At 45.5% G+C, this 15,936-nt stretch overlaps 1 protein-coding gene across 7 annotated transcripts in view; it reads left to right on the top strand.

The window, feature by feature from the left end:
* Positions 1–15,936, top strand: part of adgrg6 (adhesion G protein-coupled receptor G6) — a 55,050-nt gene that overhangs the window by 14,917 nt on the left and 24,197 nt on the right. For 3 of the 7 annotated variants that reach the window (XM_030129509.1, XM_030129511.1, XM_030129514.1), the window contains exons 3-9: positions 1,158–1,505; positions 4,758–4,897; positions 7,134–7,413; positions 7,698–7,871; positions 8,220–8,267; positions 8,812–8,877; positions 13,061–13,138. In XM_030129509.1, coding sequence (XP_029985369.1) covers positions 1,158–1,505; positions 4,758–4,897; positions 7,134–7,413; positions 7,698–7,871; positions 8,220–8,267; positions 8,812–8,877; positions 13,061–13,138 — 1,134 coding nt within the window. The remainder of the gene's footprint in view (positions 1–1,157; positions 1,506–4,757; positions 4,898–7,133; positions 7,414–7,697; positions 7,872–8,219; positions 8,268–8,811; positions 8,878–13,060; positions 13,139–15,936) is intronic. The other 4 variants (XM_030129516.1, XM_030129510.1, XM_030129512.1 and 1 more) reach the window with 4 other exon arrangements.

Genomic DNA, 15,936 nt, shown 5'->3' with positions numbered 1-15,936 from the left:
CATAGTCATTCTCTTCTTTCCATTATAAACAGTCTTTATGGACACTCCAACTATTTTTGAAATCTCCTTTGGTGTGACGAGTGCATTCAGCAAATCACACACTCTTTGACGTTTGCTTTCCTGATTACTCATATGGGCAAAAGTTTCTGAAAAGGTATGGATAATAGTGTTAGGTATGATTATGACATCAGTATATGTTTGGGTTCAAAACCACTGACGTAGTGTCTGCTGAGAAAAAACAACTAAACGTTCATTGGAAATTTTGCTTCCCCACCCTTTATGTGTACATATATATATATATATATATATATATATATATATATATATATATATATATATATATATATATATATATATATATATGTATATATATATATATATATATATATATATATATATATATATATATATATGTGTGTGTGTGTAGGTGTGTGTGTGTGTATGTGCAGAAGTGCTGCCTCTAACCTCTGCCCTCCGTCTGCATGTGCATGGGTTTGTTTTAACCTGATGGAAACTGACTCTGATGGTGGATGTTCACTTCTGTGTCCACCAGCCAATCACTGATGGACTGACTGGATGTATGATTGTGTGGTTGGTTGGTTGGTTGGTTGGTTGGTTGGTTGGTTGGTTGGTTGGTTGGTTGGTTGGTTGGTTGGCTGACTCCTGTCTGGGCTGCTGCTCTGTCCTTTTCCTTCTGACTGGCCTTCTTTGGGCCTCTTGTCTCTTCTGGTCTTTGGTCTTGAGGTCCTCCGTGGTGGTCTTCAGTCTGGACTTCTGCGTCTTCTGGTCTTGAATCGTCCTCATCCTCTAACGGTTATGGTCCATGTTGTCTGGTCTTCTGTCCTCCTTCGTCCCCTTCTCCTTCTGTCTTTGGTCTTAACCCTCTTGGTCCTTCTAGTGCAGGGGTGTCAAACTCGGTCACCTTCAGACCACTCGGATCTGAGATGAGCCGGACCAGTCCAAAAATAACACAACAACTTAGAGAACATATGGAACACGCCAACGTTCTGTCTATCATGTAAGGTGAAAAATGTCCAATTCCATTCTGAAAATGTGTCCATGTGTTGGACACCCCTGTTCTAGTGTGGTACCTCCTTGACCTCGGCCGTCGTCTAGTAAACATCATGAACCTTGGTTTTATCGTGTCGCTCCACCAGCGCTGGGCTGCGGTTCCCCCGACTGTAACCAGGTTCTGCAGGAGCCCCAGGGGGAGTTCAGGTCGCCCTGTTACCCCCAGAAGTACCCCAACTCCCTGGCCTGCAGGTGGAGCATGCGGGCCCCCGCCGGCTTCATCATCCAGCTCTCCTTCCTGGACTTTGACCTGGAGGAGGCGCCGGGCTGCATCTACGACCGGGTGGTGGTCAACACGGGTGGCACCGACATCAAGTTCTGCGGTTTAACGGCTGACGGGCTGACGCTTAACTCCACCGGCAACGTGATGGAGCTGACGTTCACCTCTGACTTCAGTATTCAGAAGAAGGGCTTTTATGTTAGCTTCAGGCACGGTAGGTCCAGGATCACGCCTCCTACCGGGGCAATGCACTCTGGGAAATGTAACTAAACAAGCCCGCCTTCATGGTTGAGGCCTCATCCAAATGCTGATGTTACTTCCACAGTTGAATTCACATCTGACCACAATGGCCAGGTTCTCCAGATTTAATGTTTGAAGGTCATCGAGAGCACCACAGCAAAATGTGTAAAGATTTCCAAACAGGAAATGGTCATCTGAGGTGTTTTCACTGAAAAAAAACAGATTTCCACCCATTTAATGATGGTTTTGTGCGTTATCACCAACATCGGTTAGTTCTGTCCCAGCTGAGTCAGATCCTTCATCTGTAGAGTTGAACTTGAGGATAAACCTGAGTCTAATATGAGCAGATCATTTACACCTTTTACTGGAATGTGGAACCAAATGGTTTAGAATCGTACCAGGAACATGGTCGATACCGAAAATGAAGAGTCGATTAAAAATCAATCATCAGAGTTTGATACTAGTAGTAATAAATAATACAATTAGTAATAATAGTAGTAGTCACAACAGTGAGTTAATGATATCAAAGGTAACATTTATTATAGTAATAGTAATAATTACGATAAGGAAGTAGTAAAAGTAGTTTCATCGTTAGCTGATTTATGGAAATCAGTTCACACCATTGGAGCCTTTACTATCTACAATTACCTCCTAATATACACTGCACCTAGCATTAGCACCTAACATTAGGACTTAGCGTTAGCACCTAGCATTAGCACTTACCATTAGGAGTTAGCACTAGCACTTAGCATTAGGACTCAGCATTAGCATCTAGTATTAGCAACTATCATTATCACCTAGCATTAGGACTTAACATTAGTACCTAGCATTAGCACCGAGCATTAGCACCTAGCATTAGGACTTGTCATTAGCACCTAGCATTAGGACTTAGCATTAGCACCTAGCACATAGCACTTACCACTACGAATTAGCACTAGCACTTACCATTAGGACTTAGTCTTAGCACTTAGCATTAGGACTTAGCATTAGCACCTAACAGTAGCACCTAGCATTAGGACTTAGCATTAGCACCTAGCATTAGCACCTAGCATTAGGACTTAGCTGTCTCTGAAGACACTGGTTTCTTGGTGGGCAGACCTGTGTAAACCTGTTTTTAATGGGGGGGGCAGACCTGATCCAGGCAGGAATGGAACCCACAACCCTATGCTGGTGCCCCCAGCGCCCCCATGCTGCAGACAGAGGCTCTGACACGTTCACAGACTGTGTTTTAAGGCTTCAAACATCTAAAGGGAAGCTGCGGTCGATGGCCCAGCGTGTTTATTGAGTTTATGTTGAGGTTCAAAGATTTGAGGAGATCAAGGACAGACGGAGGAACGAAAATTAAAACTGCTCCAATCAATAGGTTGTTATTTTACCTTGATCATCGTCATCTTCATCACCATCATCACCTTCATCATCATCCTCCTCAGTTCTGCAGCTTTGGTCTAGTCTATTCATGCATTTCACCACCTGACGATCCAGAAGCAGAACAGACACAGATGGACGTTTGAGTCATCACAGACAGGCTTGGGTTGGGTCGGAATTATACCAGTCAAATATGTGAGGAAAAAGAAATGGTGACCAATCAGAAACCGAAAAAAAAGCAGAAAAAAAAAACCCAAAAAAAGGAAACCGAAAAAAGAAAGAAACAGAAAAAGGAAACCAAAAAAAAACAAAAACAAACAAAAAAAGAAACCAAAAAAAGGGGAAAAAAAAGAAACTGAAAATCCCTCTGGTTCATCAGGGTTTAGACACAACTTTAATTATGAGGCTGTTTGAAGAACCAGAGAAAAAACGGTCACATTTAAGACGAAGCCTCCGTTTAGACTAAAGGTACATGTGTCCATACGTGACCTGGATCTGATCTGTTAAAGATAGTCTGAACAGCACTAATCTGACCCAGACCACTGTCATATGTGGTCCTAAATCTGACCCAGAACACTGTCATATGTGGTCCTAAATCTGACCCAGAACACTGTCATATGTGGTCCTAAATCTGACCCAGACCACTGTCATATGTGGTCCTAAATCTGACCCAGACCACTGTCATATGTGGTCCTAAATCTGACCCAGAACACTGTCATATGTGGTCCTAAATCTGACCCAGAACACTGTCATATGTGGTCCTAAATCTGACCCAGACCACTGTCATATGTGGTCCTAAATCTGACCCAGACCACTGTCATATGTGGTCCTAAATCTGACCCAGAACACTGTCATATGCGGTCCTAAATCTGACCCAGAACATTGTCATATGCGGTCCTAAATCTGACCCAGACCACTGTCATATGTGGTCCTAAATCTGACCCAGAACATTGTCATATGCGGTCCTAAATCTGACCCAGAACACTGTCATATGCGGTCCTAAACCTGACCCAGAACACTGTCATATGTGGTCCTAAATCTGACCCGGTCCACTTTCGTATGTGGTCCTAAATCTGACCCGGTCCATTTTCGTATGTGGTCCTAAATCTGACCTGGACCACTTTCAAATGCAGTCCTAAATCTGACCCGGACCACTTTCATATGAGGTCCTAAATCTGACCCAGACCACTTTCATATATGGTCCTAAATCTGACCCGGACCACTTTCATATATGGTCCTAAATCTGACCCGGACCACTTTCATATATGGTCCTAAATCTGACCCGGACCACTTTCATATATGGTCCTAAATCTGACCCGGACCACTTTCATATATGGTCCTAAATCTGACTGGAGGAAAACCATATTTCCTTCTGTAAACACAGTGTGTGTCTGTGTGGTCTCGTATTCTATCAGGACCTCTTTTGTGCATGTGGGTCACTTCAGGACCTCTTTAGTGCATGTGGGTCACTTCAGGACCTCTTTAGTGCATGTGGGTCACTTCAGGGTCACATTCAGTTCAGACTCAAACCTGATAGAAGTCGCATTTAATGTGGAATATGAACCAACACACAAACAAATAGGATTTCACCCAAAAATCTGAACTGTGCGCTAGACCTCCTGTGGGCGGAGCCTTAGTTCGAGGTTTATGTCAGAAAAGACAGATTTTTTATTGTCACTAATTGTCTTTTTTCTGTGTTCCTGTCTTTTTTTGGTTTCATCCTTCATTTCATTCTGCATCACTTCCATTAAAATCCACATTTTACTTCCTTTTTTCACTTTATTGTTTTCTTCGAACTTTTGTTCTTTTTTCCATGCTGTCTTCTTCCTTCCTTTTTCCTTTTCTTTTCCTTGTCTTCTAGTTGCCGTGGCGCTGAGGAACCAAAAGGTGCGTGTTACTGGCGGTAACGGTCAGGTGACCCAGGTGTCCTCCTCCGTCAACATCCCGACGCTCAGTCAGCTGACCACCTGTTTAGAGGTGGAACGGACTTCACAAAAACAGGTAAAAATGGACCAAAAAAAAATCCCCACAACAAGAACAACAACAATTTTCACATTCAGGAGCAAACATCATTACTGATTTGATGGTTATTGATATTTTCTGTCGGTGTAAGTCGGTCGTACGTCCAGGTCGACTTCCTACAATCGTACGTGGAGTGTTTTTGTGTTTTTATAAAGTGTCATTTCAGTTCTCACTCCAACATCAAACCTGCTTTCTCTGACTCTCTCAACTCCACCCTATGAGCCGCTCCACACAACGACAAACTCGCCATCCTGGGCGACTTCAGTGCCCGAGTAGGTCGCAGTCATCACCTCTGGCAAGGGATCCTCATCGAGCACCAGATTGGAGACTGGAATTCCAACAGACTCCTCCTCCTGGGACTCTGTGTGGAGTACGATCTGACCATCAGCAACAACCTCTTCTGTTTTACAGCCCATCACAACACGACCTGGCAACATCCAAGGTCAAAACACTGGTGTATCGCAGAGACAAGAAGGACATAAGGATCAGCAGATTCCTACCAGGCACTGACGATTACTGGACCGACCACTGGCTGGTAATCTCTCGACTCAACTTCTCTCTCCGTTCTGATTCTTGGTGTCCAGCACTCAAAAACAGAGACTGAAATATGACTGTCGCAAGCTGAAGGATCCAGTAGCATCCCATGCCTTCCTCCTGTTGCGGATGAGGTTACTCAAAGAAAGAGACCCAAGACTGGTTTGCTGACAACAGCATACTGATTGAACATCGGATCAATGCAAAGTGAGTAGAATGAATTGCTTTCGAGGACCACCCAACCAGAAACAACAAGAAACATCCTGATGAAGCAACACAGACGTGCCAAAGATGACTCAGGGAAATCCAAAATGCCTGGTGGCAAGTGAAAGCCCGGGAGCTCCAAAGTTTTGCAGACCAAGGGGACATACGTCTTTTTTCTGCAGGTACCAAGGTTTGGCCCCATCAGGTCATCTGCCGGCACTCTGAAGTGTGCCGAGGGTCATCCCCTGACCTGGTGGGACGTGTCTGCACTTAGAATGCCCTCTTGGAGCCGATTTTGATCACCAGAGGCTTGAAACAACGGTGCGTTGTCTACATCTACCTGAGGTGATTTTCAACAAGATCCCAGTTGACGCGCCTGGTGTGGACATGAGATGAGACCCCTGAGATCCAAAATACGAACATCGAAGAACAGCATCAAGGACTCCGATATGCAGACAACAGTGCCACCCTGACGTCCTCCGGTGTTGACCTCAAACAACACTCTACTCAGAAGCATCCTGCTTCAGGATGGAAGTGAACATGGACAATACCCAAGTCCTCATGCTGCTGATTCCTGGACAGGAAAGATCTGAAGTCTCATCATCATTGGAGGCAAAGAACTGGAAACTGTCAGAGACCTTCCTTACCTCAGTAGCATGCTCACCCAATCAGGAACATTGGAGAGAGATATCAAGAATGGGATCAGATCTCAATGTCACTGGGCCTTTGGGAGACTCAGCAAGTGTGTCTACAACATCCACAGCCTCTCCTTCAGAACAAAGTTCATGGGTTCCATGCAGTCGTCATCTCCATGCTCCTGTATGCATGTGAAACATGAACCCTGTATGGAAAAGACCTGAGGAAGCTCAACTTTTCCAACAGGTTAAGCTTTGTCAGATCCTTTCCATCAAATGGAAAGACCGACACACCAGCAAGGTTCGCAATTGTGCTAAAATGCCAAGCATCAAAACTACCATTCTCAAACATTGACTGGTGGTCCGGACATGTCTTCAGAATAGATCCTTTAAGACTACCAAGAACCATTCTCTACAGCAAACTTAGTCATGGCAAACGACATCACCGAGCCCCGAAGAGAAGATTCAAGGACCAACTCAAGTCCTCCTTTCTCCCCTAACGCCTGGGAAACGAAAGCTGCCAACCGTCCATTATGGCGAAAAGCAGTTCATTCTGGTAGTTCCACCTTTGAGGAGCGGAGAAGGACAAAGGAAGAAGAGAAAAGCAGGCAGTGCAAGGCACGGCAAATCCAACCGAGACCACCGCCCACCCTGCAACCAGTGCCCAACACCCTTCCATACTTGACCTGGACTCATCAGCTGATTTTTTTCATTAAGGTGGTACCGGATGAACCAAAACCCTGATTCAAGTGGTGCAGACGACGAAGACAATAAAGTATAAATATGATACTGTATAAATATGCTTCTAATATAAATGAAATAAATATGGTATTTTTTAACAGAAGGAGTGGTTCTTCACCTACTACAGCTCCGACGGTGACATCGCCCTGAGCGTCGGCGCTCATCAGTCTGACATGACACTAATTATTGACGCGGAGGCGTGTTCCATCAACCCCCTGATCAGTCAGAACAACTTCACCTCCACCATGAAACCCTTCTGCATCACGTGGGCGTCATCCAGCGGCCAGGTGGGCGTGTACTCCAACGGCATCTACCAATCCATGATTTGCAGCAGTTTGAGTGGCAGCTCCGTGGCCAGTGGGGGGGTGTTCAGACTGGGAGGTGAGTCTGGACCGGGGATGAGGGTCTGAGGGGTTATGGGAGTTTTTGGGGGAACATTTTCTGTTTCATCTGTACCAACGTCTTGTATTTTATCGTGTTTTTTTAAATTTTTCATATAATAATGAATTAGTTATTATTGACAATGACGACAAAGTTTAGTTGAATAAGTTTAGTACAAAAAACATAAACGATAAACATGGACGTGTGGACGTGAGCCCAGAGTATGATGGGAAAACAGCACCGTCTACGTGACTCTGACAGTGTGATTCCGTCTTCGTCTTCAGGTCAGCATCACTTCGACGGTTTCGTCTACAACTTCCGTTTGTGGGATTTCGCTCTGACATCAACGCAGCTCAAAGCTTTAACCTGCGACAGCCAAGGAAACGTCATTGACTGGGACAACAGTTACTGGGACATCCCCCCGACGCTAGCCCAGACCGACGCCACGCTCAGCTGCAGTGAGTACCCAGACCACGGGTTCAACACCGACACATGGGTTAGGCTTAGCTAACCCTGACCCACTAATGGACAACTATACCCATCATGCTTCAGTGTTCCCGCCAATAATCACCTGAATGTTGACTTTTGCTGCTCTACAGCCTCCGCCCTCAGGGTTAAACCTGCTGTTCTTTTAACTCCGCCCTCAGGGTTAACCTGCTGTTCTTTTAACTCCGCCCTCAGGGTTAAACCTGCTGTTCTTTTAACTCCGCCCTCAGGATTAAACCTGCTGTTCTTTTGACTCCGCCCTCAGAGTTAAACTTGCTGTTGTTTTAGCTCCGCCCACTAACCTGTGCTTGTCTTCACAGTCTGTTTCCCTCATTGCATTCATTTAACTACGGCTGCTGCGTCCAGTGGTGAGTGAAATTAACAGTGTGTGGATGTGACGAGTGAACTCAACTAACGAGGCATGAAAACACACTCATCTGAAAAGGAACAGATGCAATTGTTTACACTGAAGCCACATTTACACAAACAACAACAGGGTGCAGATCAAAGTTAGGCCCCGCCCACACCGGCTTCATCTAGTGTGGACGCCAGTTAGGCCCCGCCCACAGAATCCGCCTTCCCTGTTCACCTAAATCCAAATGGTTCATTGAAGTCTGTTTTTTTTTTTTTTTTTAATTCGTTGTGGTTGTTCTTTTGCTTTTGTGTCCCTCCTCATTGGTCGTATTGCATCACATGTTAGAGCCCAGTGCATGCTGGGACTGGCCTCCCTGACAGACAGTGCACAGACCAGTATATACACACATGCGTGCTTGAGAGTAAAACAGTTCAGTTCCATGGACCATTTGAAAACCTGGAACGGAACCGTCTAAGGACAGGTTGAGTTTGATGATGACAGTAAGCTCCGCCCCCTTGGGCATTTCACCTCTTAAACCCTCTGTGTTTCCTCTGCAGGTGTGACTCCACCCAGTACCACGCCCCTCGCCACCACCTGTGTGTCTCCTGGACTGGGCTGTCCAGGTAAGTTCGCGTCTGTCCTCCTGGACCTGGACCTGGACCTGGACCGGGTCCTCTGGTTCCAGAACGATCAGCTTTATGGTCTGTGGTTGATGCGCTGGTTCAGGTGATGGTCCTGATGACTGGTTTTACTGGTTTTTACTGGTTTTAATAGTTTCTACTGGTTTTTACTAGTTTTAATGGTTTTTACTGTTTTTTTACTGGTTTTTACTGGTTTTACTGGTTTAACTGTTTTTTACTGGTTGTACTGGTTCTTACTGATTTTGCTGGTTTTTACTGGTCATAATGTTTTTTACTGGTTTTTAATTGTTTTAATGGTTTTTACTGTTTTTTTTTTTTACTGGTTTTACTGGTTTTTACTGGTTTTACTGGTCTTTACTTGATTTACTGTATATATTCTTCTTCTCTTTCTCCTTCTCTTTTTTCTTCTTCTCCTTTTTCTTCTTCTTCTCCATCTCCTTCTCTGTCTTCTTCTTCTCCTTCTTTTTCTTCTTCTCCTTCTGCCTTTTTCCTTCCCTGACTCCATATATTAGTGCTGAGGGGAAATAAACTCCCCAGGACGTAGGTTTGTGTTTCCAGTCTCTGCTCTCTGAGCCTTGTTAAGGAGCACCCCACACACACACACACACACACACACACACACACACACATACACACACACACTCACTCTACACCGCCCCCCCCCCACCACCACCACCACCACCATGGATTCCTTCTTTCTTAGAGGAATCCTCCGACCTCAGCCATCTCAGGTTTCGTCCATAAAACCTCCGTGTTCTGTAAGTGTGTTTGAACCTGTAAACTTTTCCAGGAGGACGAAGACCAGCCTAAATGTCCTCCAGAAGTTCACATGTTGACACTTTCCACTCGTTTGTTCTCGATCAAATGGTGTTTTTGTGTTAAAGGTGCAGTCTGTAGAATTCTGTTCTCAGTCATTCTAAAATGGTCCTGACTGTCAGCAGACATGAAGGAATCCTGTTCATTTAAATCCTGATCTCAGTGACAGTCGTAGTCCAGACAGAATATTTACATTTAAAGCTCAGTGTCAGCCCCCAGATGATGGTTATGATGTCACTGTGTGTTTTGGTCTGAGGCTCCGCCCATCACCTGTCTGCCAATCACAGAGTCAGTACCTTTGTTCATCCAGGTTGGCAGTTCCACTGAGCTGCAGCTGAACATTTATGAGCACAAATGTCTGACCTGAAGAAACCCAAAAGGACTAAAGGGATTATTCCAAATACGACAAAGAGAGAAAAGAAACAAGGAGATGATTTAGAAACATGCAGACGACTGAAAGAGGAGGAGAATTTGAAGACCGACGCTGGCTCTGCCTTAGTCTGACCACCGTAAGAACCACTGAGAGCCGGGACCGCCGTCTGCACCGGTCCCAGACGGTGGTGTCTTCTCCCAGGGCCAGGCTGCGGTCTCTTCTCCTGGCCCTGGTGAACAGACTGCCGGTCTGGGACTGGTGAACACACCAGGTACCGGGGTAGGACTGGTCTCTGTCCATGGTAGCTCCTTGTAGTTCAGTGTTTTCTGTGGAAGTGACCTCTGCATGTAGTGGTGGGTAATCGGGGGGGGGGTTCTTATAATACTAGGGGGGTTCAGTAGCAGTCCATGCCACTTGTACTTGGCGGCAGTAACAGGTAAACTTGCGGCTCATTTCCTTTTCTCTCTCCTGAATGTGTGTCATCAGTGTCCAGGACGTTTGTCTGTTCTGTTCTAGATCAGACTGATGCAGATTCAGTCTGGGGAGGATTTTATTGTATGAAATTTCTGCTGTGGTGGACAGCATAAGTGGAAACACTAGTAGTAGACGCTCATGCTGGATCTGTCCACCCCTAGTCTGGGGGAGGAGCAGAGGAGACCAGCTGTACAGTGTTTGAATGGGACTGCAGAACCAGTTTGGGCCACAGTCCTACATACGACACCTTTAAATGTGAACAGGTCCATCCATTGAATGGACTGATTTAAGGGCTTTTTTTGGGTTCCTTTAAGGTTTGATGTTTGTTTCTTCAGCTGTTGTGAGCTTGTTGAAGGTCCTTTTGAACGTTGGTTTTTGGTTGGAACTCTTTCTTCTCCATGTTTCCATTGGAGTTGACCTTCTGGTCCATTCACCGTCCTCTTCTTCTCTGTGTTCTCCCCTCCATCCCTGCGCAGCCTCATCCGCCGCCTCCACTAACATCACTCCTACTAATGCCACCGCCCATGGTAAGCCCCGCCCACCCACCCCGCCCTGGCGTCGTCTCCGCCTCCAGCTTTTCCTTCATCTGTGACGGTTTTATCCATGAAGTCTGTGTTTTTCCTGATCAATCCAAACCAAATCTGGAGAAAAGACTATTTTTACTTTGAGGTGTTCGATGGACCAGTGGAGTCAGTTGACGTCTGTCCGTCCATCTGTTCGTCCGCCCATCTGTTCGTCCATCTGTCCGTCCGTCCATCTGTTTGTCCATCCGTCCATCTGTTCATCCGTCCGTCCTATGATTGACAGACAGACGTCCACTCATTCCCACTCGTCCTCCACCTTCAGACCGTTGCTTTAGTTTGGACTCGTTTCAGCTCATTAACATTAAATCCATCTGTTTGTGTGTTCATCAGCTTTGACTCCTACCCCTCCATCCTCCTCCCCCTCTTCCTCCTCCTCCCCCTCCTCTAACCCTCCTCTAACCTCCACCATCGGCACCAGTGCCCCACCAGCCTCCATCGGTAAGGATGGAAACGCCTGGGTTTCCCACAATGCACCTGTACACGTCTGCAAAGGGACCACACTGATCAAAGAGTTAAACCAGGGTTGAAAGAGTTAAACCACGGTTAAGAGTTAAACTAGTAACTGTGATTAAATTAACTCTCTACAGATAACAGAATAACTGATTATTTACTATATTAACTCTGTCACCACTGGAGTTTTTTTTTTTTTTTCTTTAGTTTTTTAGTTTTTTTCAGGGGTCAGATTTGATTACTTTTCGTGAACGTGGCTGATGTTTTCAGTTTTTTTTCCTAAATGTTTGTCAGTTTCTTGTGAGATCGTAGATATTTGATATTTATCCAGTCGTGGCTGAAACAGACAGGTGAGGTGCATTGTGGGAAACCCCTTGAATGCACCACATGTTGTGTTCGGGTGCTGGGTTTGTCCCCAGTTTGTGTTGTGTTCACTGACCTGAAACCCTGTTGTGCTGATCAGCTCCGCCCACTGCCATCGCCTCACCCTCCTCCTCCTCCACCTCCTCCACCTCCTCCACCGCTAACGCCCACACCACTGCTCATGGTAAGGTCGCTAACCATGTTTACGAACTTTATCCGAACTGTGGGTTCCTGTAAAAGCTGCTTTAACTCCAGTATTTGGTTCAACTTTGGTTTCTACAGTTGAATTTGTCCCATTAGCGTGGGTTTGTCCTCGTGCATTTGGGTGGAGTCTGCGTTATGCTAACAGCTAAACTAACAGCTAAGCTAACGCCTCCTCCATCCATGAAAACTCCTTCAATTCAGTGAAACCGTGAATTATCAATATCTAATTTATATTCACTATTCATGTTATTTATTATTTAGTTGATTTATTTTTCATTTTCTTTCCTTTTTTCACTTCTTTGGCTGTTTTTGTTCATTTTATTGCTTATTTTATTCATTTTACTTCATTTGATTGTATTGTTTGTGTGTTTTCTTACATTATTTTGTTTCTTTACCTAGAACCAGAGGTTAAAGGGTTCCCCTGGTTCTAGGTAAAGGTTAACACATGAACCCTTTAACCCCTGGTTCTAGGTAAAGGTGAACACATTAACCCCTGGTTCTAGGTAAAGGTGAACACATTAACCCCTGGTTCTAGGTAAAGGTTCACACATTAACCCCTGGTTCTAGGTAAAGGTTCACACATTAACCCGTGGTTCTAGGTAAAGGTTCACACATTAACCCCTGGTTCTAGGTAAAGGTGAACACATGAACCCTTTAACCCCTGGTTCTAGGTAAAGGTTCACACATTAACCCCTGGTTCTAGGTAAAGGTGAACATATTAACCCTTTAACCCCTGATTCTAGGTAAAGGTTCCCACATTAGTGGTTGAGGGTTAGTCCAGACTCCTCCTTGGTGGATGAGCTCATATTTTCTGCATGTTCCTCTGTAGATGATCATGTTGGTCTTCATCTTGCCTTCCCGGTTCTTTCTACGTTCTCTTCTGTGTTCTGCTGTGTTCCAGGACCCACCCCTCCACTGCTGGTTCTAACTACTAACCACCCACCCACTAACTTAGCTGTAAGCGCTGCCTGGTCTCGGGGTAAGACTCCATCCTATAGCGGACTCAGAGGTTTGGTAGATCCGCCTCCTTCCTCATTTCCAGTTTCTTTCTTCTTCTGGTGTTGGCTTCCTGTTTCAGGGGTGGTTGGTGATCTGAGCTCCTGGACTTGAAATCATGTTTGACTCTGTACTTTCTTTCTCTGACCCTGGTTGAATGGTCGGTCGAATGGTTGGTTGGTTGGTTGGTTGGTTGGATGAATGGATGGATGGTTGGTTGGTTGGTTGGTTGGATGAATGGATGGATGGATGGATGGATGGTTGGTTGGTTGGTTGGTTGGGTGGATGGTTGGTTGGATGGATGGTTGGTTGGTTGGTTGGGTGGTCGGTCGGTCGGTCTAATCAGTAGTGGTTCTCCTTTAACAGTACTAAACATACGCTGGGTGGAGGGACATCAGTCTGGTTTATTGGATCAGGGTTCAGTTTTAGAGTTTATTTGGTCGTTTATCAGATATTTTCAGGAACATCTTCATTTACAGAAGTTCAAATGAACAGTCTGATTCATCAGACACTCCTTTTATTCCTGTCTACCATTAACCGTCAATGAAAATAGAACTGATTTGACCTGAAACTTGATTTAATTTCAGTGTTTTGTCATTTTCATTGTAGTTTTTATGTCATTGTCTGGTTTTAAAGGGTTTATATGAAGTATTGGTACCAGACTGTGACCAGCAGGGGTCTGTCTGGTACCAGAACCACCATGGAACCAACCCTATGGGTCCACAGACTGGATCAGTCACTGAATAAAGGATCCAACTCATCAGTAAAACCATGATAAAAGACAATAAAACTAAACTAAAAGAGGGAAAAAGTGAAGTAAAACATAATTAAACTAAACACAGCTGAGCTCTGTTAGCTTAGCTCCGTTAGCTCTGTTTCCTGTTGGTTTGGTTTTCAATAACTGAACTAAAGGATCAGAACAGTTTAGTCTGAACCACAGATCAACAAACAGAAACTAAGCAACCATAAGAACATCCCATAATAAGTGTACCTTCATCATTCTCTGAATCCAAATCCATTCTGTTCATTTACAGCTGAGTCCAAAACAACCACTGGAGTTACAACACTTCTGTTCTAGGACTCAACCAGTTGGTTCTTTATGGTTCTCATCCTCACAGTGACTCACTACTCCCTCTAGTGGTCACATTCATCCATGACCGACAATGAAAGAAAGTCCCTTCATCATCATCATCATAATAATAATAATAATAATAATAATAATAGTAATAATAATCGTCGTCGTCATCATCATATTTTCGTTCTAATATGTAAAACTATAAATACTCCATATAAACCCTTTAAAAGCCTTATTGTTTTTAGAGTCGTTTTTCTTTTCCAATTGTAATCAAACCTTTTTTTATTTGTTTTTTTTTTCCTTTTCTTGTGTTTGAACTTTTCTGCTGTAGTTTGATGCTTTTCGTTGAAATCCTTCATATTTATTCTGTCTAATTACTTTTCCATCATATGGCCGTCTGCGTGGATGTTGGCGACAGTCAAGGATCCTGGGCCTCGGCGTTTCCGGAGGAGCCTCACACATGTGTTACCGGCTTCAGGATCCTCCGGGTCTCCCTCTAGACCCTCGTCCAATCCTGTTCCACTAAAACCGGCCTCCCTTCGTAAGCCCCTCCCCTCTGGTCCGCATTCGGCTCTAACGTCAATGCGCCCAATACACCCGGGACCAGACCCCGGTCCTTCAAATCCTGGTCCCAGACCTCCGGCTCCTCTTCCCAGGCCTCGGACAGCCAAGCCTTCAGGTCTGGGGTTCATCTCCACCCCTCTGAGGAAGAGGCCGGTGGGAGGACGACGCCCATCTGCCCACAGAGCATCACCGCCGCCGACACTTCACGTAACCAAACCTCCTGTCCCACCAGTGGATGTCAAGTCCACCACCAGGACCATCAAACCTCCTGTCCCACCAGGGGAAGTCCAGTCCACCACTAGGACCACCAAACCTCCTGTCCCACCAGGGGAAGTCCAGTCCACCACTAGGACCACCAAACCTCCTGTCCCACCAGGGGAAGTCAAGTCCACCACCAGGACCACCAACCGACACACAACCAGGGTCTTAGATCAGTCCAGGTTGAAGAACTCAGCGCAGTCTTCTGGGTTCATTTATGAAACATCTACAACTCAACAGCCAAACATCTCACATGGACGGTTCTCCAACCAGGAGAACCCTGCCGCAACTCCCCAACCAGAACCACCGGGTTCCAGCTCCACTGTCCAGACGTCACTAAACAAACTCACAACCAGACACTCCAACAGCTCAAAACCTGGTGGACTCAACATCTCAGATGGACGGTTCTCCAACCAGGAGAACCCTAGAACCACCCTCCACCCAGAGACACATGCTCCAGCCTCCACTCCTCAGTCTAGGCTCAAAGGTTCCACACTGTGGTCCAGATATTTGTATGGAACGCCCACAACTGGTCAACCAAACATCTCACATCAAACCGTTCTCCAACAAGGAACCACTAAAACCAGTGGAGAACCTCAAACGATCATGTGACCTCTGATCCTCAACCACCAAATAAACACAGGATCAGGGTGGAACGTACCACTCAACCTTCTGGACTAGTCTATGGGACACCCAAATCTGGTCACGTGATCATTTCAACACAACCTGGATCTCAACACGTTCCAGTTTCCGTAACAGACACACCTCCGACCTCCACCTCCAGATCACCTCCACAGCAACACGAAGAGGCCGCAGTAGACCCTGCGTTAGTTTCCGCTGCTCTTGCGTCGTCGTCCTCGTTGCTGCTGTCGTCTCTTAGCAAC

The sequence above is a fragment of the Sphaeramia orbicularis genome, unplaced genomic scaffold (assembly GCF_902148855.1).
Source record: "Sphaeramia orbicularis unplaced genomic scaffold, fSphaOr1.1, whole genome shotgun sequence".
Classification (NCBI taxonomy): domain Eukaryota; kingdom Metazoa; phylum Chordata; class Actinopteri; order Kurtiformes; family Apogonidae; genus Sphaeramia; species Sphaeramia orbicularis.
This window is presented reverse-complemented; position numbering and strand designations above follow the sequence as displayed.